The following is a 21,840-nucleotide window of genomic DNA, read 5'->3' as shown; positions in this document are numbered from 1 at the left end:
TATCCCCGTATTCCTACCGGAACGGGAACCACGCAGATAAAACCGCGCGGCGTCAGCTAGTATCACATCGTTGGGATAAATTAGTAATAACTGTGATCAATTGTATATACAATTCATAGACTCTGGGTTTGTCAGCTGTTTCACACGATATATCAGCGAGTGTGTCGTGTCACCGACAGGCTATGCGACAACTCTCCTGTCCGCCCCTCACTCGAACTAGGGATGTATCAGGCACCCTTATTTACCTACCTACTTAATAAGGAAATGGAAATGTACTCTTATGGCAATTTAAGAGGAAACGTGATAATGATACACTTTGAAGCAGTGAAATTCATTGCTACTATTACATACGTGTAATATAGCCGTAATAGCCCAGTGAATATGACCTCTGCCTCCGATACCAGAAGTGTGGGTTCGAGTCCGGTCTGGATCATGCACGTCCAATCAGTCTGTGTGTTCTCGATAATCTCAGACTGAACGGATTTTCATGCGTGTTTTCTATTTAATTTAAGATTGGAATATGACGGAAAGCGTCGGAAAAAGTCATGATCATTTTTCTTATCTTTCATCGAAAAGTCTGCCTAATCTCTTAGATTTAGAGATTATAATAAAAACATGCATAATTTAAATCGTTTTATTCCTCTTTTATAGATCTACCAAAAGTCCCAAATGGTATTTATCTTTTGAGGAGAAGATAATCCTACTAATATTATAAATGCGAAAGTTTGTATGGATGTTTGTTTGTTAGTTAGTCTTTAACGCCGCAACTACTGAACCGATTTGACTGATATTTGGAACGGAAATAGATTTTATTCTAGATTAACACATATAATACTTTTCATCCGGGAAAAATCCATGGTTCACGAAGGATTTGTGAGAAACTAATTTTCCACGCAGACGAAGTCGTGGGCGCCCACTAGTTATTTTATATTCTAAAAAATGAACACAATGAAAAATGATCGCGGATGAAATTCCGTGCATCCGCTACTCTAATATATTTAAACGAGCATTTTTTGTCTATGTATGTGTTAAAATGAAGTATACCGACCTCCTAATCTTGAGGACTCAGTCCTTAATTCTCTTGGAGATTTGAGGAATTTGAAATTGCATTCCGCCGCCATACTCCCAGCTTATAACCGAACCGAATATCCTAGAAATGCGATGAAAAACGTTCGTGGCACGCGCTCAAGTGGAGCGAATGAAACACGACGAGGCACCTGTAACTAAAGTGAATGATCACTGATCGACGACGAATGTCATCTCGACACGTTTTATTGTTTTGTAGCCATTAACGACATCACTATCGATACATCTTCATTAGGCGTTCCCAAACTATTTAGGCCATAGAATCCTTTTGCACAATGAGCTTAGTAGGTATATTCTCGACCGCCATTTTTTCAGCCCTCATTCTAGTCCGGTCAATTTAGACATTCGAAGTTACCTAAATTCCCACCAAGCTGAATATTGGTAAGATTGTTTAAAATATCATTAAAAATAAAATCTGAAAGTTCCCCATCTTTCCCCTGTAAGGAAAAAATTTTATTCAAAGTCAAAGGTCAAAAAAATGAGTTTTTCGCGATTTTCAGCAAAACGATAAGTTTTGTCATAACAATACCTCAGACAAAAATTAAGATCATATAATTATCCCGGAAAAATCTATGATTCCCGAGGGGTTTGTGAAAATCTAAATTCCACGAGGACGAAGACACGGGCTCCCGCTAGTAATCATAGTAATTTATTATAAATATTTATAAAAAAAAATTAAATTATAAAAAAAGGTACAAATCAAATCATTATAAATCATCTTATTAGAATTTAATGATTATGTTTTATCCAATTCAAATTCAGAGAAGCTAGATCCCGAACTCTACGAAATCTTCTTCTTGTTGTTTCCGCCCGCGTCACCACATGGTTCCACGGAAGACCAGCGCTGCGCTGGTGCATCTATCACTAGCGTAGCACATGCTGAGTGGAGACCATTTTGGTACCACACACATCATTTTTTTTTTTTTTGGATTTAATTTAATCATTAGTTTAATATCTTTAAATTATTAGTTTACTATATTTTTAAAATTTCTGTCTTTTGTTTTAGGTATTTGTTGTCTTTTGTGTATTATGTGTGTGTGTGTCCAAATAAAAAAATTTTCTTTCTTTCTTTCTTTCTTTCAAATCAGAGTTTGTCTCAAATATTTACTCCCGCTTTTGATTCATCTCATAATAATAATTATTCAAATATTTAAAGGAATTTCCAATAACAAAGAATAATAGGGAGCGCCCAGCATTTTTGCGTGGAAATATTCGAAAATATACAACAATGAGAATTTTTAATAATATACCCTAAGATGCTTGCACAGAGTTATTGGAATCTCGTCTTTGAATGCAATTTTATAAAAATGTGGTTATTATATTTTTCTATATAAACATCACTCAGTTTTACATTACAATAACGTACTTAGGTACTTACTTTTCAGTTGTGTGCATTTTAAGTATTAAAATATCGTGTCTCAAACGGTAAAGGAAAACATCGTAAACAAACTTGCATACCAGAGAATTTTCTTATTTCTCTGCGTGTGTGAAGTCTGCCAATCCGCATTGGGCCAGCTTTATGGACTACTATAGGCTTAACCTCTCTCATTCTGAGAGGAGACTCGAGCTCGGCAGTGAGCCGAATATGGGTTGATAACGACGACGACTTAGGTATACCTATCTATACTAGTCTATGCTAATATTATAAATGCGAAAGTAAGTCTGTCTGTCTGTCGGTTTGTCTGTTACTTTTTCACGGCTAAAATGCAAAACCGATCAAGATGAATTTTGGTATAATGGCAAATACCTTGGACCTTGGAGTAAAAAATAAAAATAGAAGAAATAGGGGTTGAAAGTTTGTATGGAGGATTGTAAGTCAACTGGCCTCAAGAATTTTTAAAATTCAACCCCTAAAGTATTGAAATAGGGGTTGAAAGTTCAATATTTCCCAGAGCTCGGATGCAAGACCTCGTGATCCAAATCCGCATATTATGATAAACACTGGACTAAATCTATTCAGGCTTTTTTATGAGGAATTTTACCGGCTTTCGCGCTGGAGTCTGGAATACAGTGTTAGTTTGGTGACAGAAATACGAGAACTTCCGAAGAGCTTCCCGTTTAAATTCTAATACTACTTACTAAAATTCGTATATTAATAATAATTTATTTGCTAAATTGTGGGTTACAAAACTTCTAACAATAATAGTATAATTTCCAACACAATTTACTGATTAAATCAGCGTGCAAATTTGTACCAATATTTCACAATAGTACTTATGTATATACATATTTAAAAATTATTCACAATAAAAATATATAAAAATTGTAGATCCAAAAATTAATTATAAAGTATGAAAATAACGTAGGCTTAGAAATATCCAAAGTTGAACTTTCATATACATATAACATATTATATGCTCACTCTTTTGTCATGCTAGTGATATTGTAAAACTTTGTTGCATAGAAACTGTAAGCCTTCATAGAATATATGCACAACACAACATTGTAATGTTAGCGCGACTATAGTGAAATGCATTTTGATTTCAATATTGAAAGCTCTGACCTTATACCCAGATAAAAGCTAGTCTCTCTTTTTAGTCTTTTATTTTACGTAGCTTTTGTTTGTTTTGAACTAATGAACATCGTATATAAAATGTTTTTTTACGGAGCCTGAGTCGATCAAACTGTTACAGACAATAGTCCACCTAAAAGCTAGCCTAAAAGACTAAAAAGAGAGACAAAGCTAGTCTCTATTTTTAGTCTTTTATTTTACGTAGCTTTTGTTTGTTTTGAATTAATGAACATCGTATATAAAATGGTTTTTTACGGAGCCTGAGTCGATCAAACTGTTACAGACAATAGTCCACCGGAAATGGATCGAAACCTACTCGTATCTCTTTGATTTGAGTCCATCTTCTAAGTAATAGAGCTATTGTGGCTTTTAATCAAAATCCTACTAATATTATAAACGCGAAAGTTTTTATGGATGTTTGGATGTTTGTTACTCTATAACGCCGCTACTACTGAAGCGATTTAGATGAAATTTGCAATGGAAATAGATTTTACTCTGGATTAACACATAGGCTACTTTTCCCCGAAAAAAATCTATGGTTTCCCGAGATTTGTGAAAACTGATGTTTTTGATGATATGAATGTTTGTTACTATTTCACGCCTCAATTACTGAGCCGAATTAGCTGAAATTTGGTATTAAGATATAATTAACACATAGACTACTTTTTATCCCGGAATAATCCATGGTTCCCGAGGGATTTGTGAAAAACTAAATTCCACGCGGACGAAGTCGCGAGCGTCCGCTAGAATATCATATGTTAAGTTCAGACTATTAACTCTAATAATAACATCAGTATGAAGACGCTTTGATAGCAGAGAAGCTTCGATAATCAAGTTATGGTACAATATTCCCGGGAGCCGACAGTGCGGAAGGCCTGGTAATCCCCTTTGGCCGGGACAGCCGCAACTTTATCGATAGCTCTTCTGAATTCTCTACTTTAAACTTGCACGCCGTACAAAAGAGTAATAGGATCCGTATTCAAGTTACTTTTAAACTCTGACCGCGCTACGGAATTTAAATCGTACAAATTACAATGTTCAAATTCCTTTATCATCTCTCAGAACGATTACGGGCACCTTCGTAAACAACAAATGAATTAACGAGGGACTTAGGAAAACGTTAACGTTGAAAATTGTCTTTAAGTTTGTCAGAGATTTTCACAAGTTTTCCAAGTTTTATTCTAAAAAATTTAAATTAGTTAATGTTGGGTCAGAACATGCAAAAAGAACCAGTTTGTTTTTATTCCTAACATAATATTGTTTTGGTATTGAAAACTTGAAGGAAGTTATGAAATACAAGCCGACGCGAAGCGGTTTCACCACCTTAGTTCCCGTTTTCATGGGATTCATCATCATCATCATATCAGCCGATAGACATCCACTGCAGGAGATAGGCCTTTTAGGCCTTTTGTAGGGACATCCATACATCACGGTACTGAGCCGCCTGCATCCAGCGAATCCCTGCGACTCGCTTGATGTCGTCAGTCCACCTGGTGGGGGGTCTACCAACACTGCGCTTTGTGGTGCGGGGTCGCCATTCCAGCACCTTGGGACCCCAACGTCCATCGGCTCTTCGAACTATGTGCCCCGCCGATTGCCTCTTCAGCTTCGCGACTCGTTGAGCTATGTCGGTGACTTTGGTTCTTCTGCGGATCTCCTCGTTTCTGATTCGATCACGCAGAGATACTCCGAGCATAGCTCGTTCCACCGCCCGTTGTGTGACTCTGATCCTTCTTATGAGGCCCATAGTTAGCGACCAAGTCTCGGAACCATATGTCAACACTGGCAACACGCACTGTTCGAAGACTTTTGTCTTCAGGCACTGAGGAATTTCGGACAAATAAGATTACGGGAATATAAAAATAACTTAGCTTTCTATTACTAGAGAAATTTTCAAAATAAGTTCAAAAGATTCAGAGTATACCACCCCCTATACGAGTAACTTCACAAATTTCAAAAACACACAAACTTATAAACTTTACCTCTAATACTAGATGAGTTTACACCTACAGACGTACCTATATATACCTCGAAATGGTATATTATCTTCATTGCAGGCTTTTCCTCGCTGTGGTGAGATGAAAAGTTGTATGTCATACTCCTCTCGTATTATCGTTAAGTATTCTGATCACGAAATGCCAATACTTTTATTTTCATAAAAACCATTTCGGAGTACCTAAGTATAAAAATTGGCAAGCAGAAGCCGGAAATTATATTACCTACCTCATATACTTATATTATTGTATTTACTTATTTAGGTGTATATTTTTATTGATAAAACTTTAATAAACGCTTTTATAGGCAATTAATTTATGGAATTTATTGAATAAATATAACCTTTGGATTTTCCTTCGGCGCTGGCTTGTGATTTCCAAGTGCATTAAATTTTGTTGAAAATTGATTATTCTTTTTCAATAATTAATTTAAAAAATAATAATATAAATAACAATGTTTTTTTAAAAATAGATCACAACAAAAAAAAAACATATTTTAATTATGTTTCTGCTTCTAGCAATCTTCTCATGGGAGGTACAAAAAACCACTCATTTGAATTAATTTGTTTTTCTGTAGTTCTTCTATATGACTTACATTTACAATAGAATACAATTCGGAAGCTTGCAATGTAAGCGTGTTCTATTGTAATTTATTTTTGCTTTTTGACCAAGTAATTTTTGCATATCAGAACATAAAACCCCAATATTTAATAAAACAAAAATACTCGAACCAATGTCAGGCAAGACATCGTAGTTAGAAGGTACATAGAGTAGCTAACTCTCATGACTGAGGATCAGAATCACCATGGCAATGGCTTGTAATATCCCGATATTTTTCTATGCTCCTCCATCTTGTACGGTTCCTGGCCCTTACCGACATCGTCCCCTATTTGGTCTCTATTAATAAGATACCTACCTATTCCCTATCTAGGGATAGGGAACGGATTTTCATCCTAACGGGAATTCAGAAATTATACGCAAACGAAGTGCGGGCAACCGCTTGTTTGCAATGCGAGTTTCAATTCTAAATTAGTTTTGGTCGTATCTCCGACAGGCTAAACGTCATTTTAGGTCGATTGTGATCAATGCTCGACCTCTGGCCGTTAAGCTTTAAGCCAGTTCGTTTCGGGACGACCGCTGAATCCTGAAACGACTAAGCCGCGTCGTTTATTTCAATGTCCTCTATTTGTACTGAATCTGAAATGCCTACTGCATATCCTACTAATAGTATAAACGCGAAAGTTTGTATGGATGTATGTTTGTTTGCAATGTTGTATGTTTGTTTGTCTTTAACGCCGCTACTATTGAAGTGATTTGGCTGAAATTTGAAATGGAAATAGATTTTAGTCTGGATTAATACATAGGCTACTTTTATCCCAGAAAAATCCATGGTTCCTGAGGGATTTGTGAAAAACTAAACGCGGACGAAGTCTCGTGGAATTCAGTTTTTAGCGTTACACCCACGTTCCTTGGAGAGCAAGTAAACCTGCCGATCCCAGACATTATTATTAACATCTGATAGTAGTCGTTAAAGAGTTTAACAGTACAACATTATATATTATCCACATATAACCCTAAAAGGTGAACCGTCGAATCCAGCTTCTGCAGCGTTCGGGAAACTCTGCGTCATCTTTACCTAAGTGCCTGAAGACGAAAGTTTTCGAACAGTGCGTGTTGCCAGTGATCACTTACGGATCCAATACGTGGTCGCAACTGTGTCACAAAAGAAGGCTCAAAGTCACTCAGCGTGAGATGGAGCTCTATGTTTGGAGTTTCTCTGCGTGATCGAATTAAAAATGAGAAGATCCGCAGAAGAACCAAAGTCACTGACATAGCTCAACGAGTCGCGAAGCTGAAGTGGTAATGGGCAGGGCACATAATTCAAAGAGCCGATAGACGTTGGGATCCCAAGGTGCTGGAATGGCGACTCAGCACCGGAATGCGCAGTGTTGATCGACCCCCCACTAGAGGGGCCGATGACATAAAGCAAGTTGCATGCAATCTGGATGCTGGCGGCTCGAGACCGTTGCATTTAGAAGTCCAAGCAAGAGGCCCGTATCCAGCAGTGGAAGTCTATCGGCTGTTAATGACGATGATCCTAAGCCCGCCAACCTGCGGGTGGTAAGTTTAGGCTACTATAAAGATAAGGCCTGGCCTATTAGGGGGCCGTAAAAATAGGCTGGTAATTATTAAATAAGTATATGAAACTAAATATGAATCAGTGATTCCGCAGCTGGTATTAAAATAAATTATATATGATGCGGATTTTATGAAAGAGTTAGCTGAGCAATAAGCAAGTAGATACATTATATAAATTAGAAATATGTTCAGAGTGCATGCATGCGAAATAATATATTTTTCGCTGTCCGCAGCCGGAATACGTTAATGTATTCTCCTCTATCGATACGAAAGCTATGAATTTATTGTAAGTTGCAGGTATTTTGGTCGCATCGCATACGTACGACTCCATTAAAGTTGCAAGTGTAAGTCACGTCATGTTTTTACTTTTGAGGATACACTAGAGACGGACCACATACTACTTACGTAGCTATATAACTACTCACACAAAAGTAATATTTTGTCTGAGCGTATTTATTTTGAGCTAGATACAATGAATACTGAATAACAGCAAGTTTCAGTTCAACATATGCAGCTGTTGAGGTATAAGATCTAGATTGTGTGTTTTTAGAGCTTTTTACACCTGTAAAGTGTCTAAAACACATGAGAACTTCTGCTATAGTCATGACGTTTGATGAATAAGTCAAGTGGCAAGAGCAAGTGAAGCAAACAGAGTCGGCAGAGTCTCGCTAAGAGCTAGCTAACAGCTCGGCAGCACGTGAGCCGCTCCAGGGACCATTCATGTCGGAGGGCGGCGGCTGCGCGCGCAGCGATCGATAGCTCGGCTCGCGGCGGGCTCTCGGGCAGTGCCCGGCCCGCCGTGCGAGCTCCCGCACGCGCCGCCCGCGCCGAGAGCCCATGACCGCCCTCCACAGATGACGGAGCCCGCCCGCCGCATACGACAGCGCCCGACTCGCCCCGCCACCGCGCCCTGCGACCACCAGGTACGATCGATACCACGCGGCGCTCACCACCCTGCCTCATGGAGCGCACGCTCACCACAATGCGATTGACTGGGAGCTCGCATTTGCGCCATGCGTTTCCTTTAAAAAAGCAAATTCACCCCAACAAATTGCGTAAATATGAATTAACATCGATTTTAAATGGTGCTTATTAATACTATTAGAAAGTTTGTGGTATTGTAGGGAGTAATATCTGGATCTGCTGAACCGATTTTGAAAATTCATTTACCACTAGATAGCCACTTTATTTGTGAGTGTCATAGTTTTATCATATAGTCTCAAGGGAACGCGTGTGAACAAATTGTATTTTAAGTACAATTTGTGATTCACACATTGGTACCCGAAGTTTCGTGTTTTTTTATTAATCAAACTGCTCCTGCTGAATTCAGGGCACAGTAATACACGTGAAACCTTTGTTTTCTCGGTATATAAAGTAGTGACAATAACGTGAATCGCTGAAAAATATAAGACTTTTTGTGTGGTTATTCCACCTTGTTAATGCAGGACTGACAAATGTCTTTAGATCCTGATTTACAAATATCTGAACAGACTTTGAATAAGTTTCAGTAGTAATTAAAAATATATATATATATATAACGCACCGTGATTGATATAGTGGTACTGAACCGTGCTTCAGGGGACCCACTAGTGCGTATTTATACCAAAGGCCTAATGTTAGATCGCCAGCGGCACCTTGCCTACTAAGGAAAATTGTATTTAACTATAAATGTTTAATTCTAATTTTCATGTTTTCATTTATTTTAATTTACTATCTAAAAAAAACGCCAACAACCTTAACAACCTCCTCCGTTTTGAAAACCGACAAAATACGTTACGTTGATTCTAAAACGTGCAATTGCACGTAGTAGAATCAACATCTCCTGAGGATGCTTCGGTTTCGGGGTGAAACGTACGTAGAGAGTATTTTGTCGGACCTGGGTGACGTTGTTGCATGGATTCGTCGGCTTTTCGCGGATGATAGCAAAATAAATAAATTATTATCTATTCATGATGAACTTCCGCAAAAATGATTGGTTAGATCTGAACACAGTAGCGTGCATTTAAATACGAAAATAATCTAATATGTGGAGCCCTTTTCCAGTTTATTTAATTTGTAAGTCTAATGCTTACACTAGTTAACACTTTGTGCACGCAACTGTCTGGACGTATGCAAACTCGTATATGCTTGCATGTTTTCTATCTGAGCTTGTTCAAACGAAGGTACCAAGTGTAGAATTCATCAGTGGTTGCTGAATAAACCGTAACCCGGTATATAATTATTTGAAGTCTCAATGGCTCCACGGTCAAAGAGCCGGACTCAACATCCAGAAGTCGTGGGTTCGATCTTCGCTCATTGAACTATTGTTGTACCCAACAGTACAGTCTTTACCGCAACTAAAAATTATGGCTAATTTGGACTAAGACCTAACCCCTCTCATTCTGAGAGGAGACTCGTGCTCAACAGTGAGTCAAATATGGGTTGTTAATTATGATGATCATGAAGTATAATACAAAGTAGGCGCACTGGATCAACATCATGCGTAATCACAAAATACTTAAATCTTTTTAACCAAGTGAATTAACTTCAATATGTGATTGATTTTTTTTAGTCATTATTAACCCATATTCGGCTCTTCTCAGAATGAAAGGGGTTAGGCCAACACCCCACTGGCCCAATGCAGATTGGCAGACTTCACATACGTCGAGAATTAAGAAAATTCTCAGGTATGCAGGTTTCCTTACGATGCTTTTCCTTCACCGTTTGAGACACGTGATATTAAAATTCTTAAAATGCATATAACTGACCCTTCGGAATCGGAGGCAGGGGTCATATCTACTGGGTTATCACTGACTCTAAATAATGATCTGTTTAAAAATTGCAGAACATTGTAAATCCCATAAAATGTATGTAAATTAATTATTTACTATCCATAATAAACTTTCGGAAAACAGCTTAATAGTTAAAAAATAACGTAGATTTAGGCAATTAGCCATACTCGTAGTTATATAGTATACTTAACCCTCCTCCTTAGATCTAAGAGTGGAAACTGATTTCCATAATCCAACTCGACCATCGCAATCCAAAAGTAGCAAACAAAACCGCGTAATAACAAAATCGATAAACTGATTACACCTAACACGAACATTTTGTAGAGGGCAAGGGTTTGAGAAGGTAGGGCTGTCAATAAAAAAATCCTACTTCCTACTTCAATATTATAAACGCGAAAGCTTGTATGGATGTATTTGTTACACTTTCACGCATAAACTACTAAATGGATTTAGCTGAAATTTTAAATGAATACAGATTATACCCTAGAACACGAACATTTTGTAGTGGACAAGAATTTGAGCAGGTAGGGCTGTCAGTTGTAATCCATATTTCCTACTTTGATATTATAGGTAAACGCGAAAGTTTGTATGGAAGGGTGGATGTTTGTTACACTTCACGCATAAACTACTAAATTCACATACTTTTTATCCTGGAAAAATCCATGGTTCCCGCGGGACTTACGAAAAACTGAATTACACACGGTCGAAATCGCAGGCGTCCTCTAGTTAGTTTCATCTTCTTGTTTATTATTTCTGATTTTGACAGAATGGTCGTGGTCATCAAAGATAGTAGCAAGCTTTATAATCAGTATCCAATCTTTCTGTGCTCTTTAGCACATTCTTCGAGCGAGTCGGCTCTTATGTTATTTTTTTTACCTATACACACGGCATTCATACAAGTTCTTGTATGAATGCCGTGTCATATGTCCAAAGATTAAAAAAAAATTCAAAAGTCGTTTACTCGTCGTTTGCTCGAAACGAATGTCAAGTTAAGTTCTTACCACCTGTTCGTAAGATATAATTTAAGGCCATAATCTTTTACAATATTTACTATTATCACATAAGATAATTAATTGTATTACTGGTGTAAGTCAGTTCAGTTACCTCTAAAGAAAGTGAGAATACGATATTGGACGCTGGAAGAAGATCGCGTCGTTCTTCCATCCATATGTACAATGTGTCAACCCTGAAAGCAGGTGGGGGAACACCACCACAGTATATCGTGATGCAGTGCAATTATAGCCGCACAGGGAAGTAGTCCAAGGACGATTCATATATATTTCTATTTACATAACTAAAGGTAATAACATTGAGATGTTATTACCTTTAAAGGGTAAACAGTTTGGATAACTGAGATGAAAGCCTGAAAACTGATTACCTGATATCTTTTAGGATTTTTAATAAAATTATGAAACTCTACTAAAAGTAGTTTTTTATTTCAGTATTGTTTTTTTATGCCTATGAATGTGTTTTGTGTATTTCATGGATGCTTATTTTTATTTCAGTTTTAGTTACAAATTCAATTTTATAAAGTTTTACAATAATATTAAAACTACGTACCTAAATATCTATAACTACATATTATAAAAATTTGAATGTGTTTTATTTTCGCCGTTGTACAAAAATATATGTAGATACAATAGAAAATAGTATTTCTTTTTCAACTGAAGAAAACGTTTGTGAACATAATTAATCACACAATAGTTTAACGGGTGGATTTCGAATCTAAGTTTACAACCCCTTCGCCTTTAATCTATTGAAGCTTTTAACAGTTGCGTGTTTCGTATCAATAAATGGTCTCACGTATATTTACGCCTACCTACTTTAAGGGGCTGAACTATGTTCCAGTAAAAGGAAATTATATTTTTATTGTAATCCATTAAATTAAATAGCCATAATGTCACAGCTGATATATAAAAATAACTAAATCTATACAAAATATAGAGCCGTGATAGCCCAGTGGATATGACCTCTGCCTCCGATTCCTGAGGGTGTGGGTTCGAATCCGGTCGAAGCATACACCTTTGTATGTATTTTAAGAAATTAAAATATCCCGTGTCTCATATCACAGAATTTTCTTAATTCTCATTAAAATAATGTCTGTATGAAGTCTGCTAATCCGCATTGGGCCAGCGTGGTGGAATATTGGTCTAAACCCTCTAACTCTGAGAGAAAACTCAAGCTCTGCAGTGAGCTGAATATGCGTTGATACCGAGATACAAAATATATTTTTAAACAAAAAAAAAATAAAAAAGTAAAATATTATGCCGCTCCAGATTTAATAGCACTGGCACACAGTATAAAAATAAGGTGCAGCCATTTGTGCGACAATTTGACTAATTACATCGCGAACGCAATTTGCTATTCGTTGCAAGCAGGTTGGAAAGCATCGCCCCGACAAGTTCTTTTAACAATTTTCCCGTTGAACGAACAAAGTTTTATTCGGGCTGGAGTAATTTTGCGAGCCGATGTCGTGGCGTTGCCTTTAAATAGCAACTGCGACTCCGGGACTCCACAATGAGTTCCTTAATAAGATTTGGAACTATCTAAGCCTACGTGTATATCTGTGTTTAGACATAGTAAAACACTTTAATATGCAATGGGCAGTGCCTGGAGCTAAACTCCGAGGCCGCCCCAAAATTTGCCCCTTTACGAGCAAATGTTTTATAAGCATACTAGCGGACCCAGTCAAGCTTCGCTTTGACTTCTGTGCACTTCTTTCCTATCCCTACTCTACACTACTCTCCCCCTACCCTATCCCTACCCTATCCCTACCCTACCCCTACCCTACTCCTGACTGTTAAACGTTTGTATGGGAAATAGAAAAGGGTTGATTTTATGATTTTCCCAGCTATTATTCTGATTTTTCTAACTACGAGACTACCGAACAGCAATTCATTTTTATATATATAGATTTATAACACATATCGCTTATTTCACCAATTTCAATATCGTAATGTATCTCAGTACGCACATGTGCCGTAATGTAATATTAAACCTTTACTATCCATTTAAAAACGAACGGTACTTTTTTAAATCTTGCGAGTCGCAGGGATTCGCTGGATGCAGGTGGCTCAGTATCGTGATGTTTGAAAGTCCTTACAAGGCAGGCTATGTCCTGCAGTGAACGTCTATCGACTAATATGATGATGATGATGATGATGATGAGGTATATAGTTGTAGATATAGTCAATACTTTGACCATACCTACTTCTCTAATTACGCACTATAGCTTGACATCGCTGACCTTACGATTATTATTATCGATTGACGTAGGAAATAATGACAATCAACAATACGTCGCTATTTAAGCAGCGCATCTCCACATAATAAGTCACTCTTTCTGATATAATTAGGCGAACTGTTCAGGCTACGGTTTTATGTTGCCGGTTTGGTTCAACCACGATATCTCTATATCTCTGTCTATATCATCTCCTTAACACAAATTGCTAAAAGTTCTTTTGAAGGTTTACTCGCAAGATTTCATCTTATTTTTCGGGTGAGAATTATAAAATTCCAATAATCTTTAAGTTCGGATTAATAATCATTAATTATTATTATTTGTTGTTGTTTTCATAAAAAATAAATGCTTGAAAATATCATTCTGGTCGTAATTGCAAATCGTAGTCGAACAATTGTTAAATGTACTAAGTTAAGCTAATTTTAGAATTTAAACTATCGTGAGTGTTATTCATATTAATTTATTATAAATCACGGCTAAAACGCATGTGATACAACGTCGGAGTATGTCCGATTAGTTTCTATACCGTACAGGGCTCTTAGTCATGAGCTGGTTCTTACAACGAACGCGGAACGTGGCACGCGCAGCCGCTCGCAGCGCGCGTTGGGAGAAGGACTGAGGGGTGGGGATTGAAGGTTCCGTTACACTTTCCGACGCTTCATGAATCTCATCCTCATTGGACCCGTTTTCTTGTAAGCAAACCGAACTAACACTATCTTGTTCCCAGTTCGTTATTTGTGATGTAATAAATTAATAAGTTAAGCTAACTCATCTTAATAAAATAAATCATGCCCACGTGGAATGGTGGCAAGATTATAACGTGGAATGCGTGGATACGTGGAATACGTGGATACTTCTGTCACCAGTGTACGACTCGTACACTGACGTATTTACGTATTCCACGTTCCAGTCTACGAGTGTAATATGCTTTAGTTATCATAATGGAAATAATAATAAACCACTTTTTTTTCGGGACGGTTAAATACTTTCACCAAAAATCTCAAAATTAGTATTTTCTTAAATAAACAATATGAAGTTTAAAATTAATAATCAAAAAACATTAATAAGTACTTTCCTGTATTGAACGAAAGAGTTTCTCCAAAAGTGCCAAAACAATAACTCGGAATAATATGAAAAATGATCAAGCAAAGTTACGGGTAAAAGTCATAGAATATATAAACCCATCTCTCGTTTCGTTATGGTCGTGTAAAAAGCGTTTACGAACATTTGGCGAGCGTACATTTCATAACAAAAGTATAGCAACGTAAATTGGACTGTTACCAAGGCATAACTGTGAGCTATACGATAATAGTTATTGTTTATGGTTTTTGAGATACGAGTTGCTAAATAGGTGTATAATCAGTTGTACGCTGGCTATTCTTTACGGATACAATTATATACTGGGTATAGTTATTTCCAGATTTGATTGTGTACTAGGCGTGTCTTTCGGTTTCTCTCACGTAGATAATTACTGTGGGAATATCAGAATAGTTATGTAAATGTAAACAGACCTGCAAAAGGTTTTTAACTAGATCAAGCACTCACTATACATGTAAATCGTCCAAAAATAGTAAATCGCATCGCAAAGACGAAGGGGACCAGAGATTCATTTTTGGTTCGTATCTAAAAAGAAAAGTAATGTTCTTACTTTTTTCCGCCCGATTTATAAGTTTTTTCTATCCATGAAAACTTTCCTTGTGCCGAAACAAAAATATGAAAATTACCGAATTTCTTGTATTTATTTTGTTTTGGAACTTTTGTTTAATTGTCCGAAATCGTTAAATTGATATTGAAGATTACAATGCCGCAAGAGCATAATATAACTGATTCATATATGATAAGTACAAAGAGGTATGTTTGTCACCAGGTGATGCGCCGAGGATGAGTCGCCGCGCGCGGCCGTGACATGGGAGCGCAGGCATGGGCTGGCGCGCCGAGCAAACGCCGCACATCGCCGCCGGCCTGCTCCTCTTGCTGCTAGCCAACCTGCCGGGTACACTCCACACCTAGTACTGTTTGTATTGTCAATAGCTGGCCAGGATGCGCCGAGGATGAGTCGCCGCGCGCGGCCGTGACATGGGAGCGCAGGCATGGGCTGGCGCGCCGAGCAAACGCCGCACATCGCCGCCGGCCTGCTATTCTTGCTGCTAGCCAACCTGCCGGGTACACTCCACACCTAGTACTGTTTGCATTGTCAATAGCTGGCCAGGATGCGCCGAGGATTAGTAGCCGCGCGCGGCCGTGACATGGGCTGGCGCACCGAGCAAACGCCGCACATCGCCGCCGGCCTGCTCCTCTTGCTGCTAGCCAACCTGCCGGGTACACTCCACACCTAGTACTGTTTGTATTGGCAATAGCTGGCCAGGATGCGCCAAGGATGACTCGCCGCGCGCGGGTGTGACATGGGCTGGCGCGCCGAACAAACGCCGCCGGCCTGCTCCTTTTGCTGCTAACCAACCTGCCGGGTACACTCTTCATTGTACTGACAATACTGTTTATATTGTCAGTAGCTGGCCAGGATGCGCCTAAGGTGAGAAAATTTTTTGAAAGAAAAATCACCAAATACTACGAAAGAAGTATTTCGTAGCATATCTTCTACGGAAAACCAGTTTCCGATAAGTATTTAAGTCTACATTATACTACATTTGTATACGACCTTTTAGAATGACAAGATTTAAAAGAGTACCCCAAATTTCACCTTATTTTTATATGGTTTTAACAAGTACATTATCATTAAGCTAAGTCTGGTATCATGTACGGAAAAAATATATCAGAAAAAAACATATTCTACTCGTAATCAATTTTCCTTTTTATAAAAGCTTTGTTTATCCTGGCTAAGTTATCCAAGTTACCCAGAACTACTCACGATACTTAATCCTATTTCAGTAGTAGGGTAGGGTTTATTGTTAGCCCGTACTTCAATCAACTACACTTCCAATCTAACTAACAATAAGTGATTGGACCAGTGTTGAGTGTAATCCAGTATTGTATGCCACACCTGAACACATCTGTGCCTACAATACATACATCATCATCCTCCTGAGAATAGAACCTATTGTTATTCTATGTAAAGACCACTAAGTAGTCAATAATATGTAAAAATCTGTTTTGCAACCTTCAGTGGAAAAGGATTCGACGGCTCCGTGGCGCAGTGGATTTAAAAGGCGAAGGTCCTGGGTTCGATGCTCGGCTGTGCCGATTAAGCTTATCTTAATTGGTCGACCTGTCCAATTCTCTATTTTGGTCTTTATTATTAACCCTATTAAAATAAACATCAAATCAATTGACAAAATGTTATTTACCTACTGCGTGATGTACTCCAGTAAGCAGTGGATGCAATTTTTACATAGAATCCCAATTTCGTATCTGTCAACTAGCATACGTTAAAGATAGTGAATACACCTTCAGGTCTAGTTACCACCCTACCGGCAAAGACGTACCGATTTAGCGTTCCGGTACGATATCGTGATATAGAAACCGAAAGGGGTGTGGATTTTCATCCTACTCCTAACAAGTTAGCCCGCTTCCATCTGAGATTGCATCATCACTTACCATCAGGTGAGATTGTAGTGAAGGGCTAACTTGTGAAGAATTAAAAAAAATCCATTTCCATCGTTCTCTTTGTCTTTGCAGCATGCTAAAGTTTTGCTTTACATTCTTAGCTTTGCCGCATAGTTTAAATGAATACAATCCACGTTTTGGAAATAATGCTTCAAGTGAGACTTGTGTTATGCCTTTGTGTAATAATCACTTTATTTAAGTAAAGTAAAAGTTACTTTAATGTAAAATCATGTAGGTAAAATCATTTTGTAGACTTTCAGTTCGAAAGGCAAATTCTTCAGAGGAAATTTGATAAGCAATATAACACAGTAGTCTTGTGCGCAGTAGATGACGACCTCTGTAGCGCAGTTGATAGTGATGCGGTTCTCAATATAGAGGTCTCGGGTTCGATTCAAAGCACGGGTATGTTTAGGATGTTATAATTTCTAAATTGGCTCAGGTCTAGTCTCGTGGTAGGCATCGGCCGTGGCTAGTTACCACCCTACCGGCATAGATGTATCAAACAATTTAACCAAATAAGCAAACGTTCCAGTACGATGTCCCGTAGAAACCGTCGGAAGAATGGGTAGAGTAAGAGTACCAAGTAAGCCCGTTTCCATCTTGGACATCACTTAACATCAGGTGAGATAGTCAAGGGCTTACTTGTCGTTAAATAAAAAATAAATAGGAAGCAAATCCCATCAACTTATAAGAATCATCATCATATCAGCCGATAGACGTCCACTGCAGGACATGACCTTTTGTAGAGACTTCCAAACATCATGATCCTGAGCTGCCTGCATCTAGCGAATCCCTGCGACTTGCTGCTTGATATCGTCAGCCCACCTGATGAGGGGTCGTCCAACACTGCACTTTTTTGTGCGGGGTCGCCTTTCCAGCACCTTGTGACGCCAACTTCCATCTTCGAACTATGTGCCCAACCCATTGCCACTTCAGCTTCGCGACTCGTTGAGCTATGTCGGTGACTTTGGTTCTTCTGCGGATCTGGTCATTTCTGATTAGATAACGCAAAGATACTCCGAGCTCGTTCCATCGCCCTCTGTGTAACTCTGAGCCTTCTTATGAGGCCCATAGTTAGCAACCAATTTTCTAACTCTCTGAGAGGAAAGAAACTATAAGAATGTTCGCTATAAAATAACATGAGGTTCTCGTTGCAGTAACCTGCCACCAGGACCACCAAGATGCCGTTCACATCACCGCGATCCTCGGAGAGAGCGTCGTATTCAACTGCCAGGTGGACTTCCCCGAAGACATCCCCGTGCCGTACGTCTTACAGTGGGAGAAGAAGGTAGGCGAAACGGTACGACGGCCAACACTCCACTCTTACAATACAACGCTGCTCATCTATCGTGTGTGTGTTTCTGTTCAGTAAGGTCGGCTCGTCCCCGCGACGCGCCCGCAGAATGTAAAGTATATCTTGCTTGTGTCCACTCCGACACTTGCTCTCGTCCGCGCTCGTGGCCGCGGCGCCCCCCGCCCCGCGACCACCCCGCGCACGCCTTTATGTGACTGCCTCTTCAGCGTACTGCCTCTTACTGTAATCTGTTCGTGCAGCGTTGCCAGACAGTCAGCTACACACGGTCACACAGGTCGTGCGCGCACAGTTTGCACCAATGCAAGTTTCCAATTCGTCTCTCTATCTCTCTGTCTAACACGATACTTTCGACAGAGAGATAAGGACGAATTCGAAACTTTCACTATCCAGTAATAACATTGTTACAGCTCTTCTGATCTGTCTTATACCATGCAATAGTTACAACTGAAAAGACATATTAATGTGCGCAGAAATTAAAGTACACGTTTGTCTTACTTACATAACATGTTCACTGTTTATACATATATTACAAAATGTTTCAATTACATAACAGACAATGATTCAACTATTTTCAGTAATCCGTAACAGTAATAGAAGTAATCAAAGTATACGCATTGAACTACTACTTAAACATACATGCCGGCATCTGGCAACGCTGCAGTACCGCGCCCGTCGCTCCCACCGACCGGTCGACAAACCCCACAGAGACAAAGGCCTTCAAAGCGAGTCCGAGAGAGCAGCAGACCTCCGTTAGATAGCGAACAAACACACACTACCACATGTTATACGATTACAAACTTAATCTTAGTGTCCGACTGAAACAAGGTTTCAACACCACGCCCCATTCGGATCCACTCATAGTTTCGGCTACGAAACTCAATTGCATTACAACAGTTCTAGACTGTTAAATTTTACCCCCATTTTACCTATCACGCATGGAATTACAAATAGAAGTTACCTGATTATAAAAATAAATAAAATATAAAATAATAAATAACTGATTCCCACAATAGAGTCCGACGTTTTTAAAAAACGTAGCATCGGTTTCGGCGGAAATCCAGCAGCCGCTAAACCCTACACTTTATTCCGAAACCGACCGAGACCGAAACAAAACCGGAACTTCGGTCGGACACTACTTTTTTTACGATGCTATAATGAATTTTGTTTTGGGTGCACCAGTTTTGTCTAAGATGATATGGGGAGCACGTAGCTTACACGGCTCACGGGGCACGGCACTCCCTCGCACTGACGGCGGTTCTGTCTGTTTCTCTCTTCCTGTGGCTGGGCTATCCCACTTCTATCCGCAAACGTAGATTCATGTAAAAAACAGCATTTAATAAATATATTAACATTGTTAATGCATGCGTAGCGTTCGATTTTGTCCAAAAACATCTCGTTGGCATTTTATGTAGCTACTGTGCATTTAATTTTGTACTTTAAAATGAATAATGTATATTAAACTTATACTGTAAACTTGGAATAAGACGCTGTGCAAACGTAGACATTTTATACCGATTACGGTTCAGCGTCTGTTGAAAACTGTATTTTTTCGTTATACATAAGAAATACGTCGTTTTATAGATAAACATTTCGTTTACAGTTTATTTTGAAGTTTTATATTGAAGAAAGTGGATATTTTGGTCCTGTGAAAGCGATAGTTGACAGTGTTTAGCTGTAACTGGATATAATCAACCACAATTTCCTGTGATGGCATATCGTAACCACAAAAAAACTGTCTACGTTTATTCAGCACTTTAAGCTATCATTTCATCAATTGTAATTTTTGTTAACACCATTGCATGCTTTCGTACAATGTATTATTTTGTAGTTGTCGCTATTGTCTTGTACAACATATACATCGTTGCTACAAACCACGGATGTATAAGTCGATGTTCTAGCCAGATCGTAGTGTTGGTGATCGTGTATGTATTACGTGAAGTGTACGTAGTTAGCTAACTGCAATCGCTAGGAAGTCGTTCCAGCTCCGCGCCAGCTTAATGGCGGACATTAACATGTTTAACGGCTGTAGGGACAGGACATCCCGATCTACATCTGGTACGAGAGCTACCCCACGCACAGCGGCGAGGGATACGAGGGCCGAGTGTCGCGCGTGGCCGCCGACTCGCCCTACGGCGCCGCCAGCCTCAACCTCACCAACATTAGAGAGTCGGATCAGGTACATAATAGCCACCTTACCCACCACTTTATCATTTATGTACCTATAAATCTTAATAATCAGGCAAAAGAAATAGCGAAAAACACAACTACAATATAAAGAGACTAGTGTATTTTTTTTTTTTGATTATTTAGTGTTCTGGCTCCTTAATGGGACCGCAGCAGCGTTACCAGGGCCAGTCCTGTCGCGCCGACGTCGATATCTCAGAGCTGTGCTGAGTGTGGAAACACACATGATACTTATTTATTTATTTATTTTTATGCACACTGCAGAAGATCTAACGAGTAGTTGTGACAATGTCCGTCTGTCTGACTTTCGGATTTAGAAATGTAATTTGAGTAAATACATTACAAATGTCAAAAAAGTCGTAAAATTAAATCTTAAAAAACTCACTCATACTCATACTCATAGTGTGGAGTATTGTTGGATAGATCTTTAAAAACTACATTGGGCCTGTCGGATATTATTTTTTGATCCCTGGATCAAATCCGAATATTCAGGGTTTTCAGTTTCGGTTTTAAGCTCGTAAAGAAAACTGTTAATAGTTATACAAGTGTCCCTCCTGCTCTTCCAGCTAAACGGTTGTTTATGGATAGGTACGTGAAAATATATACAGAAATATCATAGATATTAGATATAGAGGGTGCTGGGGACTATATCCATAACTCTGGGGTTATATTCTTTACGGAAAATTAATTGAAAATGTTCAAGGAACATTTGTTCTAAAACTAATATTCTCGGAGTAAATTATATTTAGAGAACATTAGTTATTATTATATAGTCGTTATTATATAGTAATTATAGATCTTAACATGTGTCCCATAAACTATCTTAACATGTGTCGCATTCTTATAATTAAGACGTAGCCCAGTTTTACGCATTTTAAAATGCCAGGATAGATAAAGCCGTGTGTTACATGGATAGTCGGAATTATTTGAATTACATTGTACGATAACATAAAAAGTTTTATTTATTAATTAAAAAAATATTAGTTATGCAGTTCGGCTCCTATAAGTGGACTCGTCAACAACTTGAAGTTATGGGA

General features: G+C 38.6%; 1 protein-coding gene across 7 annotated transcripts in view; it reads left to right on the top strand.

Annotated features, from left to right (window-relative positions):
- LOC112043935 (protein turtle) overlaps nucleotides 1-21,840 on the top strand; it is a 101,391-nt gene that overhangs the window by 57,794 nt on the left and 21,757 nt on the right. For 3 of the 7 annotated variants that reach the window (XR_002886713.2, XM_024079621.2, XM_024079618.2), the window contains exons 1-3: nucleotides 15,923-16,062; nucleotides 18,462-18,604; nucleotides 20,649-20,795. Coding sequence is in view for 6 of the 7 variants with exons in the window: in XM_024079621.2 (XP_023935389.2) it covers nucleotides 15,954-16,062; nucleotides 18,462-18,604; nucleotides 20,649-20,795 (399 nt within the window). In the remaining variant the exon portion in view is untranslated. The other 4 variants (XM_052883352.1, XM_052883350.1, XM_052883351.1 and 1 more) reach the window with 4 other exon arrangements.

The sequence above is a fragment of the Bicyclus anynana genome, chromosome 9 (assembly GCF_947172395.1).
Source record: "Bicyclus anynana chromosome 9, ilBicAnyn1.1, whole genome shotgun sequence".
NCBI classification, from domain to species: Eukaryota; Metazoa; Arthropoda; class Insecta; order Lepidoptera; family Nymphalidae; genus Bicyclus; species Bicyclus anynana.
This window is presented reverse-complemented; position numbering and strand designations above follow the sequence as displayed.